General features: G+C 42.7%; 2 protein-coding genes across 3 annotated transcripts in view; both read right to left on the bottom strand.

The window, feature by feature from the left end:
* Window positions 1-1,104: 1,104 nt before the first annotated feature.
* plp2b (proteolipid protein 2b) lies at window positions 1,105-15,011 on the bottom strand. 2 transcript variants are annotated; one of them, XR_004163619.2, is made up of 6 exons: window positions 14,549-15,011; window positions 4,805-4,960; window positions 4,202-4,300; window positions 3,516-3,612; window positions 2,914-2,987; window positions 1,105-2,037 (listed from the first exon to the last, which is right to left on the bottom strand). XR_004163619.2 is itself a non-coding variant. In XM_012820095.3 (5 exons), the coding sequence occupies exons 1-5, from the start codon at window positions 14,642-14,644 to the stop codon at window positions 2,974-2,976; spliced, it is 462 nt and encodes a 153-aa protein (XP_012675549.2). In that variant the 5' UTR covers window positions 14,645-15,010; the 3' UTR covers window positions 2,836-2,973. The 2 variants fall into 2 exon arrangements, 1 of the variants encoding a protein (XP_012675549.2); XM_012820095.3 differs by lacking the exon at window positions 1,105-2,037 and having other exon boundaries at window positions 2,836-2,987; window positions 14,549-15,010.
* A 566-nt stretch (window positions 15,012-15,577) lies between these two features.
* The window catches only part of sypb (synaptophysin b), a 30,142-nt gene continuing 25,026 nt past the window's right edge, over window positions 15,578-20,693 (bottom strand). The window contains exons 6-7 of the mRNA XM_012820067.3: window positions 18,816-19,142; window positions 15,578-17,947 (exon numbers count right to left, since the gene is read on the bottom strand). Of these exons, the coding sequence (XP_012675521.1) occupies window positions 18,852-19,142 (291 nt within the window). The 3' untranslated portion in view covers window positions 15,578-17,947; window positions 18,816-18,851. The remainder of the gene's footprint in view (window positions 17,948-18,815; window positions 19,143-20,693) is intronic.

Below are 20,693 nucleotides of genomic sequence, written 5' to 3'. Positions count from 1 at the left end.
ATAAATATACTATAGTTTGGTTTCTGATTTTCAAAGATCTGGGTGTCACAATGTCGAGGGTTACTGTGTTTCTGTGGATCAACCTAGGCGTACCTCTGTGTACCTGATTTACACTGAGGTATTGACTCAACGCTTCTGCTCACATTTGAAAAGTCCTTTTCCAACCACCCCACTGGCCAACTTTAGAGTAAATATTTGAATGAAGGGTTAATAGGCCACAGAGAGTTCACACTCACAACGAGTGGTGACGGAGTTCACCAACCGCTGTCTCGCGTCTGTAGAATGGGGACAAATGAAACGGGAAAGGATGTTAACAGGAACAAAACCTTTATAATCTTCTTTGGCATTTGGCGCGCTCTGGCATACCTCCATGTGAGAGGGTGAGGGGGTAGGTGAGTTTACCTGCTTTGACCAAAAGGTTGGCACCAGTTAGGCCTAATATCAGCCTGCAATGTGATCAGAAGTACAAAATCCCTAATGACATTTTTGTGTCGCTACAAAATACCTGCTTTGTCAAACACCCAGTTGAAATATCCACCGCGCAAATGTTTCTACTTGATTAAAGAGGAAAAGGGAGAATCTGACATTTCTTTCCCGTAGTTCTTCTAAGGCAAGTATTGGTGAAATATAAGGGCCATACTCCGGGGGCATACCTGCCTCAGTTTCTGAACGTTTATATTCAGTGTCCAATGCTGCCACCTGCTGCTCCAGCCCTGCGGGGCAAAGAGGGATACTCCCAGTATGCTGTATCTCTTATGGCGATGTCAATAAGACACCCAGGCTCACCTATTTACCTGTTGTATGTGGCGATCTAAACACCAAGTCTCACCTATTTACCTGTTGTATGTGGCGATCTAAACACCAAGTCTCACCTATTTACCTGGTTGTATGCGGCGATCTGAACAACAAGGCTCACCCATGTACCCGCTGTATATGGGGATTTAAACTTGAAGATTTAAATCTTTATCACATTTATGTGTGCTCCTTATTTATGCGTGTCAGAGAAACATGGAAAATATGGAAATGTAGCGGAATTCAGTGGTAATATATCTGAACACACAAACAAACACACAAACAAACAAACAAACAGAGGGGACACCCAAGTAGTGATACACGTATTTTAATGATGTTTCCACAGCACAGAAAAAAATGCAACGGCCATGTGTATTAAACAACAATTGCAGGAACACAGAACATCGACTGCATCTATAACACATTTCCCCTCTGAAAAATAAACACGGAGACACATCGCTGTCTGCCTCTTATATTAGTCTTCAACATTGTAAAAATGAGAGGAAAAATGGTTTATCCTGAGTTGACATTATTGGAAAAAACTAAAAGAGTCTAAGATTAGGGCCTGAGAGCGATTGTAGAATCACAGAACACCCTCAATTGTTAGGACAAAAAGGAATGACCGTATAAATAGTCATTGCAAATTACAAATTTGCAAATTTCCAAATAAAATAAAAAGTACAAAAAGACGAATCCTTTTTTTTTTATTTTAAACAAATACAGTATATTAAAAAAAATGGACTCTCACTTTAGAATGTTGAATGTGTTATCAGGAACAATTGGAAACAAAGAAGAGGAACCACAGTAAGCACAGAGAAATATTTGGCAACAGAACTGCAAGTCAGTCATACAACTGAGTGTATGTTTAGCCATCAGTGAAGACACAAGGACATTATTTGACTACTTCCTGATCAACTAAGAAAACACATATACAAATTTTAACACCAAATTAGAATTTCCCTTCCCTCCACTACGGAGGCACATGTTCAACTCACACAAATTCAAGTTTAAGCATCAAACCAGGTGTACCCTCTGGAGGGGATGTAGAAAACAAACAAACAAACCAAACAACAACAACAACAACATTGGTATTACATGAAAACACAGCACACACTTTTTTCTTGGTTGTCATCCACAAAACTGTTTATACTAAGGACAGAGAAAGGCTGTCATAGTTACAGGTTATAGGGCTGCTGTGTCCCAGGTAAATGCCTAGATACTTGGGGTCGGTCAGTGGACAGGTAGCTGTTGTGAGACAGGTAGACATCACATTAACCGGTACCGATCTTTTGCTAACATGAAAATGAAATGAAATGATGTGGTACGCTAAAGTAATCCTACAACAGTCACGTCACCCTGAGTGGCAGCATCTGTTTTGCTTAAAACTAAAATAGCACCAAAATGAACATAATAAGGTAATTATTTACTTTTGTTCGTATGATGTGTACATCTTTCCCTTTCATAGGAGTAGACTGGGTCTAAAAACCACACCAGACTCAAAAGGGGGCCTTAGGCCATGTGGGGTAAGTGGGGAACTATTAAAGATGCAGGCAGCAATTTGGTTTCGCAAAAGGTTGTTAGAAAATGGAGCTCCATTACACCCCTCCCTTCTGTGTTCCTGAAGCTCCATGTTGATTGGCTGGAGTGGTTTAAGGCTCGGTCCAAGCCACTATGTTTGTTACCCATTTAGTGAGCCAGGTTCTGTGTACGAACACCGGACCGTTAGAGGACCATGAGGAGCAATTCACTGAATCTGACAAAAGGTGTATGGGACTAGAATCGCAGACTGGACCTTCGACTGAATGAATGAATCCTGTCTCTGACCAGCTGCAACTCCTCATCATTTACTCAAAGGCTCTTTCCCTGCTGTCCTTCTTGTCCTCCTTAACATGTGCCACTGGTCATAAATTGTGCTCCGTGTTAAGCCCTTCCTTCCATGTGGTGTTCCTTCTCTGTTTGTGTTTTTGTGTTGGTGTTGGTGTTGGTGTTGGTGTTGGTGTTGGTGTGTGTGTGTGTGTGTGTGTGTGTGTGTGTGTGTGTGTGTGTGTGTGTGTGTGTGTGTGTGTGTGTGTGAGATTAAATGCGCTCATCTTCTGATGGGACGAATGTTGGAGATCTTACCGCATCCTTGATATCTCAATATCTTCTGTCGTCGTTTTTAATTCCTTCATGTAGCTGTGTTTATACTCCCTCATCTGTTACAAAAAAAGTGAGAGATGAAAGCATTGAGACACAGGGACAGCAGAAACATCAATGATATCAATATGTGTGTAACTACACTGAGATGCACGCCTTCAGACACGCACACACTTACACACACACACAAAGGGACAGCAGAAACATCAATGATATCAATAAGTGTGTAACTACGCCTTCAGACACGCACACGTACGCACGCACTCATATTCAAACACAGGCAAATTCACACATGGCCACATACACTCACTCAAACAGAGACATACACTCACAAACATGCACAAATGCACACGCACAAACAAGCACACCAATAAACAAAAACATGCAGACACGCACAGAGACACAAACAAGCACAGATCCACACAGGCAAACATCCTCATACGCACACACACACACACACACACACACACACACACACAAGCAAGCAAGCCCACAAATACACACAAACCTGCAAACACACACATGCGTACTACCCACACACACACACACACACACACACACACACACACAGACACACAGAGACACACCTGTGGGAGCAGCTGAATGCTGTCGGCCACCTTTGATCTGCATGTAGATTGTGTATGAATCATAACCAAACAGGATGGATGCCAGCAGACCAAACACCTTTGGGAGGAAACATAGATCAGGATTCAGTCAGGTGAAAATAGAACCGGTTCATTAACGCAGTTAGGTGAATCGGCTCATTTACTCTACCATTTAATCTAAAACTCCCAGGTCACCTACACACTATCGTAACGGTGTTAATTATCGGACGGCGTGTGTTATTGGCAAACGTTCGCGTTGTCATGTTAACCCATTATTAAACTGAGCATATCAAGTGTTAATCCATTATTAAAGTTAGCATTTTGATTGTTTAACAGAATGGCCGATGTTTGACACTGTCCGATAACTGACATAGCTACGCTACATGTATAAAACGGTCGGAACATAGATTAGCAAATGAGGTTCCCAATAGGCGACTACTGCCGCATAAATACACCATAAATACACAATAGCTATTGTGATGTGACACGACATGAGGCTAGGTCAGACAGAAATGCCATCATCAGAACCTCAAGATCCATCATTAAATCTGGTGGTGGCACCACAAAGGTACCAGAGGACTTATCAGCATTAACACACCACAGTGATCAGGTTTTTAGGGAGGGGATGATGTAAGCGCCACTGAGAAGCCAATCAGAGTTAGACTCACCCCGCCGGCAATGCGTGCTCCGTCCCCTCCTCCACCAATCACACAGATTATAGAGGTGATGAGGTACAGGAGACAACCAATCGCAGCGCGTATCAAGTCCTAGGAACCAAAAGGGGATGGCGTCATGGATCACTATATAAACATGTAGACATGTAGGCAAGCAAGAAGAAATGCTAGTGTAACTATGTGAAACATATTTCTACAGGTCTTTACCGGTATCTCTGCAATTTATTTTGATATAGTAATAGGAGACATTCAGACACTCCAAGCAGATGGGCCCCCTTGATGAGCTGAGGTTCTGCTAAAGGTTCCTGTTAACAGGGTGTTTTATCTTGCCCCTGTCGCCTTTGTGCTTGCTCTAAGGGGGGTTTAGGCCCTTGGCTCTGTTTTGGCGCTATATAAATAAAAACAATTAGGAAATTTAAATTTAAAAATGCTGATCTGTGTGAGCATAGGTAGCTGGCAAATATAGATTGTAAAATACGTGTAACTGCACAAAATATATATATTCTATCTGCTAATCTAAGCACTCCAATCACCATGTCCCCAGATGCTAACACACCAGCGATGCGTGACGGGCATGTTTCTCTGTGTGATACTTACAGACCAGGGCCAGCTGATGACCTGGAACTGCTTGTCCAGCTCCAGCATGAAGACGACCATGAAGACGATGGCAAACACCATCTCACAGATGGCCACGGAGGAGTAGCCGGAGTACAGAGACGCCGCATAGCAGATGATGATGATGAAGCTGATCAGCTGGAAACAGAGAGGGAGGAGGGAGAGATTCAGTTCAGTGCAACACTACAAAAGCAGTGGGAGCTGTGGCGCAAAAAAAAAACACTACAAAAGTAAAGTTTGTTTTTAACGTGGTCCGAAGTGAGCGAAACGGCTACTCAGAGTACTGATTCCGGAGAGAGACTGGTGGGGCGCAAGGTCTCTGACTCTCTCTGACTTGTCAATGAAACTACACACAAACCTAGCCTACTTGCTCAATGAATCTACACACAAACCTAGCCTACTTGCTCAATGAAACTACACACAAACCTAGCCTACTTGCTCAATGAATCCAAACACAAATGCACCTCAGTTGGTAAACAGTGACACTCACCTACTAAGAGCTCAGTTAATTTGACAAATATCTTTTGTTATTCAGTAAACAGTAAAAACATTATCTCACGAATAATTATACACATCCAGTCAATGATCCCCCTAATACTACTTTTTAGTATAATTTGACCATCACACACTCCCATTACAGGTTTGCCATCCAACTTCAGATTGTAATGATTCATTCTATGAGGGACACATCGCTATTAAAATAATGTCATTGCTCTTATTTCAGCCATTTTTTTTTTACGTTCACTTATTTCATCTTTTAAAACACCTAAGTCACTTCTGGTCCGCACTCAGACGACCATCAGCTTTGGTTTAACTGGACGTGGATATTAAGAAAGTAACATAAAATGTTCTAAATAATATCCTGGCATAGTGTATTTAATGTGACATATCGGCACTAAACAGAAGAGGTTCATGGTACTAGACAGCTCTCAAGGTTAGAAATGACATGGTCAATTAAAAACCTGTTACACACTGGTAACATCCACAAAAAATGTCAAGGGTTGATAAAAATACAGTATAGTATAAATGAATAAAGAGGGTTAAGGGTTGATGAAAAACACATGAAGAAGTATAAATGAATAAAGAAAAAAAAGGTTTTTTCTTCAAGTAGTACAACGGTGGGCCGTGTGTCTGTATCTCACCAGCGGACGACCCAAACACCACTGAGCAAAAGGCCAGAGGACTGCCAGTGCTGCCCACAGTGGGCCGATTGGTCCACTGGCCCTTCGCCATCTATGAGGAAACTCACAGACAACATGTGTGATGGCATCAGCATGCCATCTTCAAAAGTTCAGCTTGTGTCTCAAAAACTGAAGTGGTTTTTGTGGGGCAATTTTGTAACTTTTAAGTATTGAGCAAGATTTTGACTGTGCGGTTGAATTGAGAATCAATTTTGCCAAAATGTCACATCTTTGGTTTGTAAGCGACTATCTCACTTGAAAACAAAACCTGTAAAAACAACAACAATTCCGTAATGTTTTCTTTACCCCTTCGAACTGGCATGTTATATAATTGTCCTTGGTCACCGTTACAACTGTCCCGACACATTACAACTGTCCCGACGGCACTCACTGCATTTAGATGACAAGTACTGGAATTAGTGAAGTAAATATATGGCCGAAAGATGTACGTTGCATATATACGTTGAAATGAAAGGTGTCACTTATGCCGAAGTTTTTGCAACAAGACAAAATATACAAAAAAGCAAAGTGTTACAACTGGTCTTTTATATATCGTACCTCTGACCATACACATTGTCTCAAGGTGCTTTACAGAGCACTGCACATACGTAACCTTTGAAGACGAAGAGGGATGAGGAGATAAATATATAGACATATTAGCAATAAACACTGCTATGTGATGCTACTATGCATTATGTTTGAAAATACTATTAGCATGTTAGCAGGCTCCTTTCATCTGTGGCTTTGTTATGAATGGTCTCTAAATGAATGCATTGTGGACATTTATGCCCCTTTAAATGTTTGAGTGAAGCAGATTAGATTTAGCTCTTTTTCACGAAAAGTGGCGGCTAGTGTCAGAGTGTCAGTGTTCAATATCCATAACTACACAAATTATTTATATGAGAATCTCTAAATAAATATACAGTGGTTACAGTTTTAAAATAATTCCCCCAAAGTCTTTGAATATATAAACGGCAAAACACTATTATTTTCTTTGTTTCCTGTGGAAGGACCCCCATGCTCCTCGCTGTAATTAATACGAGGGTTAGGTTAGGGTTAGGGCAAGGGTGCACCATCTCCTTGTCTAACTAGTATAGGCCTGCTCCTTCATAGCTGACTGCTGCATACCCGCCATCTTCTGAACCCTCGCATGCTGTCTTACATTGAGCCAACTAAGATCTGCAGAGTGTTCTAGAAGGACTGCATCCTGTAGTGCGGGTTGAGAAACACATATCTCTCTTCTGAAAGGAGAAGTTCTAAGACAGTGATGAAGTTGTGTTTTGCTTCATGGTAGAAAAGATGGAACTCAGTACATCTTCGGTTAATAGTCCAGCCCCTATATGAATGTCAATATTTAGGCTTTAAAATATGGATAGCCATTGACAGCCCCCTGACCAGCCCTCTGTACACTACATCTTCTGTACACAGTGGCTGCCGGAGGTTTCTGTGACGCGCATGACAGCTGTTGTCACTTGTCACGAGAACAAGGCAAGCCAATGCCCTAGCAGGGACAGCCCACAGCTGTCAGCCCGGGTCAGTCATCTAACGTTTGGGTTCCAAATTCCACAATTCCCTCCTGTGTGTGTGAGCCCACTGGAGCTTTTTTTCAATCACTAAAACACGTGGTAAGGTGTGAGTGGTGTGAGCGTGTGTGTGTGTAGGTGTGTGTGTGTGTGTGTGTGTGAGGGAGGAAGTAAGTGTCTGTTAGAGGGAGGGAGTGAGTAAGTGTGTTTGTGTGTGTGTGTGTGTGAGGGAGGAAGTAAGTGTCTGTTAGAGAGAGGGAGTGAGTAAGTGTGTTTGTGTGTGAAGGAGAACATAATTGTTAGTGTGTGTGCATGTTTGTGTGTAAGTGAGTAAGTCTTGGCCTTGTTTCATCAACACATTTCACATTATTGCACTGTTGTGTAGTTAACTGTAGCATGCTACAGAGAACCCTTGCTTAACCCCACTACATTAGAACCAAGAATGCTACCCGGTAGCAGCCATTCAAAAAAAAGAGAGACACTCAACAGCCCTGAGAACACGGTCAGGCTTCTCCAAAGACTGTGGCCTCCGTCAAAGAGCTGAAGTTGTGGAAGTGGCAGAAGAGGTTGGCGAGGATCTTAAATGTAAATATTTGAAAACTGGGCGATGTGCTTTCCGACCCGCTGCAGTTGCTGCTTGCGTGTCACTACACTCATTGTGTGTGTGTCGTTTGAAGATCGCCATCTGTCATTAGTCACTGTTTACTGGATCTGGTGTTGTCTGAAGACATTTGTTTACTGTGTTACACATTGCTCGGGTTCAGGGCACTTACTGCTCCTGGTTCTATCAGGCTAGGTTACGAATACAAGCCTCAGAGAGACACAGAGTCAGACTCGACTTGAGGATCTGTTTAAAAGGCCGGATAAAACAGTGGACATAAAGAACGGGTTGCTGCAGTGGGCATAGTCATGTCTTTGTCTGGGGTTTGTTATGACTGCGGCCTTGGCAAAAAAAAAAGAAAAAAGAAAAGCACAACATTTCAAGTTTATCCAGAGAGAAAGCCCTTCTTATTGGGACAACAATACAGTCCTTTCATATTGGGTCACTTAGGCAGTTCTGTTAGAATTAAAGCTTTGGACCAACAGTGTCACAAGCTATTAGAAGTCATAGGACTGCAGACCTTAAAAGGAATAGTTTCACCAGCATCAAACAAAACCTAATTTCACACTTTCCCCCTCCCTGTAATTACTAAATATCTTTTCATAACTCATTTGTTTTCACACAATTGATACACGGCCAGTGGATACACATGGCCTCTTTTGCTTTTGTTAGTCGATACATAAATGCCCAAATCTTCACATACTTTCCTCAAACAGCAAGCATCTAGGTCTTTAACAATCTTATCCATACTTGTGGTGCAACACACGAGACATTTTGAAATGAACTGAATGAATGAATGAATGAATGAATGAATGAATGAATTAATTAACTACTTGTATCAAGAGTATCAAATGTTTTCAACATTGAAAAAAATCTATTTTAATTTGGGCTGAAATATTTCTTTAAGGAACTCTCTCTGTCTCTTCCTGGATATGGGAGTGGTTTCTCAAACATAAATGGACCCTGTGAGTCATCACACGAGTCACAGAGCAGTTATTCCGTGAAACTATCCCTAAAATATGAGTGAAAAGAAGATGAGTAAAATTTCACTTTCAAAGTGGAACACCAGTCAAAACAGACATTTTGTGATTAACGGTAAGTGACATGCAAATATGCCGTCTCCTCTTTAGTTTTAAATAAGAGGACTTAAGTGTTGAGTGCCAGAGCTACCAAATGGGGGAGTTATATAGCTTAACCAGTAGGCGCTAAATAAACGAGCTATTTCTCAGCATGGTGCGAGGACAACTGCGAGAGTAAAAATGACAGGCGTCTGACATGCTGGTGTCAGCTGTGTGTTCGTGTGTGTGTGTGTGTGTGTGTGTGTGTGTGTGTGTGTGTGTCAGCGACAGCTGGACCCCTGGGGAAAAAAGGCCCAGTTGTGCTGTGGCAAGAGACGTTTCTTACCACGGAAAAGGGCCTTAACCACAGACGGCTGCTAGTGTGGCCATATTTAGGGTAGCGCTACTTCCTAGGAAAAACAAGGCCTCTGACACAAACCCTCTAAAATATACTTATATTCATTTTACTTTCTTCCCAAAAATGACGCAACACGTCTGACGTGTGCTAAGGACTGTTGGTGTAAATTTGCCAGCTTCTTCATTATCCCAGAATCCAAACAAATTCATATCTAACATAAATCTTCACTCAAGCGAATCCTTGAAAAGTTAAGAGAGTTAAGAGCCCCTGTTGCATAGTGAGGGAACACAGGAAGAGCACAGGGGCCGGTCCAGACCAGACGGATGTTAGTGTCGGTGGGGGATAGTGTTTTTCGACCCGCCCTCCTGACCAACAGCGGCGGTCACATCGCTGCACATTGTCAGTCACAAGACTCCTGCTTCCTTCCAACACCACTCGCAGGCTTGACCCTTCACACTGTGTCAGCGAACACGCAGTACTCAGTGGAGCCTGATGAGTAGTATGCCGGTAGTATCCCCTGGAGAGATGTGGTTCTTTTAGTTTTGCTGTTACGGTACAGACTTCTTTCTTTTTCAGAGTGAGGCCTGCAACACACCATAAAAGGCATTCCTCCCTCGATTAAAAAAAAAAAAAAAAAAAAAAGCAAACACTCTTATCAAGCTTCTGCCCTGAGCTGCTACCAGTCTGGCGCTCCTGAGAAGTGTGAGAGAGTGGGAGTGTGTGTGTGTCGGTGTGTGTGTGTGTGCCATGCCATGGACACAGTGTGAGAGAGAGAGAGTGTGTGTGTGTGCCATGCCATGGACTCAGTGTGAGAGAGTGTGAGAGAGTGTGTGTGTGTGTGTGTGTGTGTGTGTGTGCCATGCCATGGACTCAGTGTGAGAGAGTGTGTGTGTGTGTGTGTGTGTGTGTGTGTGTGCGCGCCATGGACTCAGTGTGAGTGTGAGAGAGTGTGTGTGCGCCATGCCATGCCATGGACTCAGTGTGTGTGTGAGAGTGTGTGTGTGTATGTGTGTGTGTGTGTATGTGTGTGTGTGTGTGTGTGCCATGCCATGGACTCAGTGCCTGCACTTACAGGCATTACCAAGGCAGGCAAATATGGCTTTCTATTTAAATATAGATATATGGGGTGTGTGCTTTAGTGCCCAAGGCCCATTATATTTAGTGATTCAGTGTGTGTGTGTGTGTGTGTGTGTGTGTATGTGTGTGTGTGTGTGTGTGTGTGTGTGTGTGTGTGTGTGTGTGTGTGTGTGGCACCAAACCAATTTTGCTGCATGTACCCCATAACGGTTTCCACATAGAGGGGAATTCTGGGTAAAAATAGACGCATGACTCATGTGGGTTTGATGGAAATGGCAGAGCTGGGGCTCTCGAGCTGTGGGCTAACTAGGGTCGCCGCTCTGAGTCCACGGCACACACACACACACACACGAGGTGAAGGCTCTCTGCCGCCGCAGGCTGCTTTTGCTTAGGAGGGAGCACACACACACACACACACACACACACACACACACACACACACACACACACACACACACACACACACACACACACACACACACACACACACACACACACACACACACACGGTGAAGGCTCTCAGCGCCTCGGGAGGAAGCCTATTACTCAAGGGACTGGCCCAGGCAACAACACCACTTCTGCTGACGGCAGATTCACTCCGGCTCTGTGATCATGAAGGTGTTACATGATCTCACTAAGCCCATAGAAAACAACACACACACACACCGTTGCATGCACACCATATTGCTTGGAAAAGTATGGGCCTAACACAAGATTGAAAACACAAAGTGATAATTCATCCACACACACACACACACACACACACACACACAACTGCAGTGTAATTTTAGCAAACCCTTCATTCAGAGTTTCTTACAATCATACTCATTTAGTCTTTGTGTCTATTAACGTGATGAATAATTCAGTGTATTATATGTCATGTGGGAGACAGCCACATATGCTACTACTGCTGCAGTTGCCACTGCAGGCGACAAATGGACATGGAATAGGCTAGCAGCTTGCATTAGTGGGCGGACAGCTCAGTTCTGCAGGGCGTGGAGAAACGAATGATGCAAGCCACCACGCCCACCCCTCACTCACTCCCCACTCCTCTCCTCTCCTCTCCACTGCTAACCCTTCACTCGCTCCTGCCAACACCACACACATGTATCAAGGCTTTCTGTGTTCCAGAGACTGGCACAAGCTGCCTCTGTGCGCGCGGCCGCTCTGGCTGGGGAGGGAGAGGTTGGGGGGGGGGGAGCTGGGGAGGCTCACACAATGGGGATCTATTCAATGAGAGACCCAGCAGTGCTCTGAGGACGCCCACGATCGGGGAGCCCAGGACAGGGTCGACGCCTGATGAGTGCGGGTCTGCAGCGCAGTGTGCAACCAACAGGGACTCAAGGGCTCACACACACACACACACACACACACACACACACACACACCTAGGAGGGCATTGACAAATGCACACACCAACACACACACTGACAACTACACACACACACTAACAAATGCACTGACTGACCAACACACGCACAAAGACACACACGTAGACATGCACTGAACCAGTGATAAGAAGGGTACAAAGTTCTGAATTTATACATCAATAATGGCATGGCACATCAATGGCAGACCGACAGGTAGGTAGACAGACCGATAGACAGACAGACAAACAGACAGACAGACACCCACACACTTTCCCTCTCTTTTTCTCCAACACACACCAACCTGACCTATAAGGGGCAAGCTTTCATTACTAAACACACATGATATGGGTGGCTCAGTGAACAAATTATATAACATACAGCGGCACGTGACCAACAAAACAGGTCATGTGACCATAGGCAAAAAAGAAAGCAAATGCATACTCCGTCTCAATTTAATTCTGAAATGTCTCCCATTGTCCTGTAAGTGCATTTCATGCTGCCCCCAATATAAAAACGCATCATAAGAGTTATTAAAACTCTTATCTAGTATTGCACCAATGTGATGGGGTGTGTCGGTACGTTTTGGGCCCACCCTGACATATAGGTGTGTCAGTAGTCTACACACACAATTAGTCATTTGACCTTTCAACTGACACATTTGAGAATGGGACAAGAAACATCATGTCAGCTGTGGATAGCTTCCAAAGCACAAAGCTCTCTTTTTTTACGGGACGTTGTTGCCTGGAGTAAAGAGCTGTTGACTGAGCAACACTTGTCAATGTTTGTCCTATTTTAGCTCAACCCAATCAAACTATGTAGGCCAACAGGAGAGCTGTACCAAACTGCCATCACAGAGTTGAACGTCTTTGGTTAAAAGCTGTGTGGCGCAAAAAAAATTACCTCATCGCCGGAAAAGGGCACAGGAACTACATATACACCGTATTCTACAGCATGTCTGAAAGCACTTTCACGACGCATGGAACGCATTCAAAAAAAATTCCCTTGAAAAGACTTGAGCTCATACATGCAAATGTTTCAGATAGGTAAACCCAGCTGTATCTGGTATACCACCACAGCAGTCTTGCCTTGCATATATTTGAGCTGAGCTGGCAGCACTTGTGTTTACAGTGCTCACATGTACATAAACACTGTCAGGGGATTAGTATGGGGGCCAGTGTTTAATGTTATCTTTTTAATAGCAGGGTTTCTATTGTAGCTCATTGCTGGACATTTCTATTGCAGGAGCTGAAGTTTTATGTGATATCTTTTCAACTCAAACCAGATGAAAATGGAAAATGGAAAAACCCACGCGAGTTTATGAGACTCAGGAATCTTTTCACATCTATCCGCGAGTCTTTTTGAAGGGATCTCTCCTTACCCTGCTTCATCTAACCAGCACCACCTTACATGTTTAAGCAGTAGTTCCCCTTTCTTCCTTTTTTTCACTGACCGTTTCACCGAGATATGCAGATAACAGGCAGAAAGATGAAATTAGCACTACAGCTTACAAAAGCTCAAAGTCTAATAAGTATTAACCATCTACTATGGTATGCCGTAAGTACTTAATCAGCGAGTCCCCTTCTCTGTGTGGCCTGTGACTTCTGTCTGCTTGGTGCTAAGTGAAAAGAGAGCAACACAGGCCTGCACTCACACGTTTGAAAGCGCCAGGTGAAAGTTTCTGACCCCACAGTTTGACCCCTGGCAGCTCTGTGGCTCAGCTGGCTATCTGCAGCACATTGTCCGCATTCCATGCCCACATGGTCCTCCAAGACTCCCCCACAAACGGACCCAGCTTAGCTGTATAACCCCGTTAACATGTAAACTTGCTGACTGGTCTGATGTGGCCCGTCTCTGTACTTTGTACATTTTGTGAAATAACTGCGGCGAAGTGAGTGATAGCATGTGAATAAAGTTTAAAGAAGGACAGCACCATTTCCCATACAACTCACCCCTAACCTGGTGGCAGTTAAACGTGTATGAGGCAAATCTCTGGCTAGAAAGTTAAACATCACACAGAGTTATTTACATTTGGGTACGGTGTAGCCAATTGTACACTGTTGATGCTTAACGTATTTCGATATTTATATACACTTTCCTGAGACCTGTACGCTCAGTCCAAGTCAGTCGTGCGTTGCAAGCTGTACGGGTGGAAGCTGTCAGGAAGAAGTGTAACGATTGTGACAAAAGGTCAAAAAGCGCTAAAACTAGCCACTAACGTTACTGCGACCTGCTACATTAATCATTCATACCTCAGGCGTGTAGAATCAGTTGGCAATACTTTCACTTCAAAAACACCATTAGGAGTGAGTGCTAGTAAAACAGTTTGAATACTAAACACGTGGTTTATACAGAAAAAACAAACACTAAAAGTCGAGCAATATCGTCACAAGTCGCTTGTTGGCTATTTAATCTATTTTTTTCCCCACTTAATACGAGAGCAGCAGTGCTATAGTCACAGTTTCCATGACCGACAAGTAGCAACAGAGAAGCTACCTTAGGCGATCACTGGTTCGACAAATAGTGAGTATTGATATTAATGAAATGTAAATAAAACTTACAATTTCTCCTGACAGAATAGCTCCTTTTGGAGTTCGTACGTATGCCTTCAGCTTCTCCAAAAAGTTCGAGGCTGGTGTTCCCCCTGAGTCTGCCATGATTCAAAGTTTCTCTTGAAATGACAAAATGCTTAAGTCGCAACTTCGTTTCCTCCCTGGAAACGTCCAACAAGGTTACTTATCGGACAATGGATATTAAGTTACCAGTGGTGAAATTATAGCGTACGATATTATATCGTAAAAACAACACACTTCTTTCTCGTTCACTGATGCAAAGCTGACTTTCTGCGTAACCAAACTATGAGGCACGGCTTAAAATACGAGCGCCAAACTTTAGCACCGACTGTCTATCTCCCTTAAAGTGAATATCAAGCAGCCAGAAGGAAATCTGAGAAAGAACGGGGCGTCGGCTTTCGCGTTTTTCCTCCTGAGAGTAGGCATAACCGAGAGAGAGAGAGAGAGAGGGAGGTTGTGGCGGAGGAGGCGTGTTTGGTAGTCAAGATAGAGCTGGGGAGCAAGCGACAGAGATCAAACTGGGTTTAAATAAGTCACTTCGGACAAGCCTTTTTGAAGAGAATTGATTACTTTAACTAACTGTAGGTTATGTCAGACTTGAAGATATTACTAGATGTTTGCGGAAAACTTTGTGTGTGTGTTTTGTATTAATGATATAACATCTGTAGCGTGGCCTATGTCTTAAAACCAACACCTAGTCTACAACTTCCTCAGAATCAAAAACTGACAGTGACGAGACTTTTTTAATGTTTTGGCAACAGGACTAGGCGAGGGTGACAACTGTAGGGGGACAAACAGGAAGGCAGAAACTCCACTGCAGATGCTTCTCAGAAAGATGGCAAGATAAGGTTGTAGGCATTCAAGATGGGTGTAGGCAATCACATGGCATTGTCTTGCCTTAATGAGAATAAATGTCCAACCTCCGTATGTGCATGCCTATTTCATAAAATCAGCTTCACTGTCAAACACAATTGTAATGATTGTATGCAAGAAATAAAACACAACTTAAGTTCAGCCTTCAACGGAATAATGTAGAGTTTATTTTGACTTTGTATCACATGTATTCCATCGGGTAAGTATACAATTTCTGCATAACCAGTTTTCCCTCTGGATGAAGATCATTATTAATAATACTAATAAGAATACTTCATACACAATAACACAACACTACCCAAACGTGTTGAGAGTACCACAAGACATCATCCACCACTAAGAATTGAGTGTTTTTATTTATTTACCATATTTGCAAGAGATACAAAGAGAAAGAACGAGAGGGAAGAGAACATGTAGAGTTGCATTTGTGCTGTCTGATTGAGCCACCAAACGAACAGCAGGGAGGTGGCTGTGTGTGTGTGTGTGTTTGTGTGTGTGTGTGTGCATGGCAGCAGATTGTATAGGGTGTTTCTGCAGTCTAGAATGGTTGGTAGTTGTGAAAGTTCGAAGACAGTTAGAGAGAATGAGTGATCCAGACCCAAGGCATTGATTCTTCTGTAGAAGTCCGGTTGCCACAACGACACGACCCCTCTGTTTGTTGATGCGCTGATGTTCTGTGCAGTGCTCTAATGAGAGGATGTATTGGTTGCCCTGACTACCTTTGTTTGTTACCAAGCTGATCTTGTGTGCATTCCATAATCACAGATGCGAAAGAATCTTTCATTCTCACCTTTCATTTTTTGGGGACCACACCCTTCTCAGAAACACGCATGGCTGTGAAAGTACAAATACTGAGCAATTACTGTAGAGGAGAGGTACAGAGACAGACAGGAAGGTGTGTGATGAGTGATAATCTTTGATACTGTGACAATCATTAGGGTGAGTTTATTGAGCGCACTGTTACATGTGCCTGAGGCAGAGGGGGCCCCACTGCAGTTTCACTCTACTCTCATTGCATAAAGGGATTGTACAATGCAACTAGTTGGCGCTGTCAGGCTGTGTCTCTGAAGTGGGTTTTGCTGGTTCTATTGACATGCTGTGACTCCTCTGGGTAAAAGGAGAGAAGGTAAACACATGCAGTCCACGCTTATGGAGTAGAGACTGACACAGCAGTCGACATCTAGAGAACAAAAAAAAGACACCCCCATATAACAAGAATAAAACGTTTTTAAGCCATAAAAATACTAAAGGATTTCATATCCGCCTTGTCTGAAAATGACAAGTCCTGTTAGAGTAAGACCATCAATGGCAGTAGCATAGCAGGTTGTTAAAGCATACCATACATAAGACCATGCTAATTACTTCTGCTGCTGTTGTCCAGTTTGTTTGCTTGATACATTTCAGCTTTTGTGGAGGTATTCTATCATTCTGAGTATAAGTACATATGCAGAAGAATAGGTCAAGAATCAAATATAAAAGACAACAAAATGGTTCTAGATGACGCATATGCTGGATATAACATAAATGGAACAAAATGAATTAATCAAAAACCCCGCAAGTCAGTGTCCTTACTGCCACAGCTCCTGCAAACCCTTTCTCTATTTATCTGAATCTCTATTCTTCTCTTCTCTTCTCTTCTCTTCTCAGATCTTATTATAATTATTCCTCTAGAACTGTTTTTTTTTTGCTCTGTGACTCTTTTGTCACCTATCTGTGCTCCTTCCAACACACAGTCACAACAATAAAAAAGAACATTGAAAAAGTCGCTTCCTCTAAAATGAACACACCAGATCTTTGAGGAAAAGGTAGTGTGAAAATAAAAATAAATCCGCAAATAAATAAATAATCAAACAAAACACAGCAACAAAACCTTAAAAAAATGAAAGGTGGACTGAACTACAAGCTGCTACTAACAGAACTCAGATAAATATGAGTTGAATAATTCTGACCTCAATATAGTTTGCACAACAGCTTATATTGAGTACAAAATTATACAACTGTCCATACAAATGATTTTAATTTATATCAATATTTATACGTTGATATTTACACAGCACAAATACATTCTCCCAAGTGTTACATAACTATAGAACACATCTTTCACTTAAATTATTCCCATATAAGATATAGATCTATAAATAAATATATTTAAGTAGTTTATCCATGTTTGGTAGAGTTTTCAAGTTTTTTCCTTGTCAGATCACGTGAGTGCTAGCTTGCGGCCACGTGCGGTCGAATATAGGCTTGGTAGTAACTGACTCTGTGAGAGCTTTGGTGAATCGTCCTTGACGACGAGGAGCAGCTCCACTTCAAAGTCAGCTGCTAACTGGAATAGCTGTACATCACATTAAAACAAGCACCCTTTCCCATTTCCTCTAGGCCACTCCTTTAGAAAAGGAATGGCAGATTCATTGGTCAGCTCACAAATAAACAGACAGACAGATAGACAGTGTGTGGAGTGTGGAATGGTGGGTAGCTGTCAGAGTCCACGTGCTGTAATTATAATTCCCCCGCCTGTAGAACAGGAAAGTAAACTTTGTAAAGTCAAAAGAATAATCAGATATAAATATATAAATATGCATAAGAAGTATCATATGCATAAAAAAAGTTATCAAAAGTATCAAAAGTAACATTTCACTTAGTATATAAGGCACTGTTACTGCTGTCAGAGATCATCACGAGAACAGAGAAATTTCACTGTCCATTCGTCTAAAATAATGAATGGATCTATTTATGGTTTTTACTTGTACGCACTTTTTGCTGTGTGTGTTACTTTCCTCATCCAATCACTACAGGCCCACACATTTACAAGTTTCCTCATCCAATCACTACAGGCCCACACATTTACAAGTTTCCTCATCCAATCACTACAGGCCCACACATTTACAAGTTTCCTCATCCAATCACTACAGACCCACACATTTACAAGTTTCCTCATCCAATCATTACAGGCCCACACATTTACAAGTTTCCTCATCCAATCACTACAGGCCCACACATTTACAAGTTTCCTCATCCAATCACTACAGGCCCACACATTTACAAGTTTCCTCATCCAATCACTACAGGCCCACACATTTACAAGTTTCCTCATCCAATCACTACAGGCCCACACATTTACAAGTTTCCTCATCCAATCATTACAGGCCCACACATCCAATCACTACAGGCCCACACATTTACTAGTTCACTCGATTCACCCTTTCAACCTCTTGTCTTGTCTGTTCGTTTGTGGTTTTTCGTTTAAATTTAAAATGTTTACTTTTGTTGAGAGTAATGTTTTTCTAATGTTTTGTAAGTCACTTTGGAGACAAAAGTGTCTGTTAAATACCTTAACCATATCCACTCATGTTCTCGTGTTTGCGTTTGCATGTTCACTCACTTCCACAGAGCTGTCAATCATCCTCCAGGCTCACATCTAATTGGCGAAGGAAGTAGGCTCCTGATTGTACCCGCCCTGGTTATAGCCCCCTTCAGTGTAGCCGCCCTCCTGCCCGTACTCGGGCTGGTAGCCCCCCTGGGAGCCGGCGTATTCCTGCTGCTGGCCGTACCCCTCCTGTTCGTAGCCCTGCTGGCCGAAGGAGTCGGGCGCAGGGGGTTTCTCGGCAGAGGGCGCGTAGGTGCCGGCGAAGGCTCCCAGCCAGCCGGTCTCCTTGAAGAGGAACCACAGGTTTCCTCCCCACAGGATCAGGTTGATGAAGCCAAACATCTAGAAGAGTGTGGAGGGTTGAGAAGACAGGGTGATATCAGTGCTGTATGGATATCAGTTTACTTTGTTTACATTTATTCTCTCACATTTGTCTGGTAAAGTATAATTCTTGATCCAATCAAAGTAGATTCAATTAGATTAAATTCAGTAAGATTCGACAGAACCTGATTCAGTCAAATATGACACAATCAGATTCCATCAAACGCAAAAGCCATTAAGTGTTATTCATCTGGTGAATCAGGTTTTTTTTTTAAAGCCAGAATGAGCCATTTGATAACACACAGGGTGAGATTTTAAGTTCCTTGTGGTAGTAGTTAAGGGAGACACACACACACGCACGCAGGCACGCAGGCACGCAGGCACGCAGGCACGCAGGCACGCAGGCACGCACAAACACTAACACACACAGGCCACATTTCTTTACGTTACAATCTTTCCATCTGCACAGATCAGATTGTGGTCAAACTACAAATAAATTATCTTATTTATCTTAGTAATTCTGAGTTACTGCTGTAATGCCTGTTAGCGCATCACAAGGCAGGTATACAGCATGTATGTATAAATGGACTGCATTACGCTTTTCTACTTATACAGTGCTCAAAGCGCTTTACAGATACACATCTACCCATTCACACACCGATGGCCGAGGCTATTATCTAAGGTGCCAACCTTCACGTGGGGAGTGGTTGGGGGTTCAGTGTCTTGCTCAAGGAGTGTGTGTGTGTGTGTGTGTGTGTGTGTGTGTCTTGCTCAAGGACACTTCGACACTTGGTGAGGAGGAGTCGGGATTGAACTAGCAACCTTCCGATTACTGAACGACTCCTCACCTCCTGAACCACTACCGCCCCACTATCATGCATGTGTGTGTGTGTAATTATAGTGTTTATCTACTTTAGCATCATGTAGTGCTGCTGGTTAAGGAAAATGTTGAACCTGTTACTCCGGTTAAGTGAACTCTCAGGGAAAACACACATTGAAAAGTCAATGTATTTCTCACCTTCACCGTATGTGACTTTGTATAACCGAGTAACTAAATAATTGTATAAACGAGCTAACTAAAATAAATAAATAACTGAATGAATGTAAATCTATAGTAACATGATTGTAAGATAACACCCTGGACAGTGAACACACATATAGAGACAACAATATATTACATTGTACCTGGCTTTTGTAAATTGTAAATAAAGTAAATTGCCACATGTGAATCTATCACTATTGCTTCAGCAATAGGAGCTATTGTAAGACCCCACATGCTGGAGACACACTGCAGGATTGGCTGCCTTGAACAACGCCTATAAAGCTCCTTTAAAGTAACACTATGCAACAATTTGACACGTTTTGAGGTATGGTTTTATAGGCAACTAGTTTTGGTACCATCCTCAAATTAATTTTGATAGCATATGGTCATGTGAAGGACAGATAAACAACTGTGTCTTTCCCACTAGCCATCCAGGATATGCACTATGTAGTTCTGTGTTTCCTGGTTGGAACACCTTGCAAAAATGGAATAAAAGCTTTCACAGCATGACATTGCCAGCTATACTGCCA

Source organism: Clupea harengus, chromosome 4 (genome assembly GCF_900700415.2).
Source record: "Clupea harengus chromosome 4, Ch_v2.0.2, whole genome shotgun sequence".
Taxonomy (NCBI): Eukaryota; Metazoa; Chordata; class Actinopteri; order Clupeiformes; family Clupeidae; genus Clupea; species Clupea harengus.
Note: the sequence above shows the minus strand (reverse complement) of the source record. Positions and strands in the feature narration are given on the sequence as shown.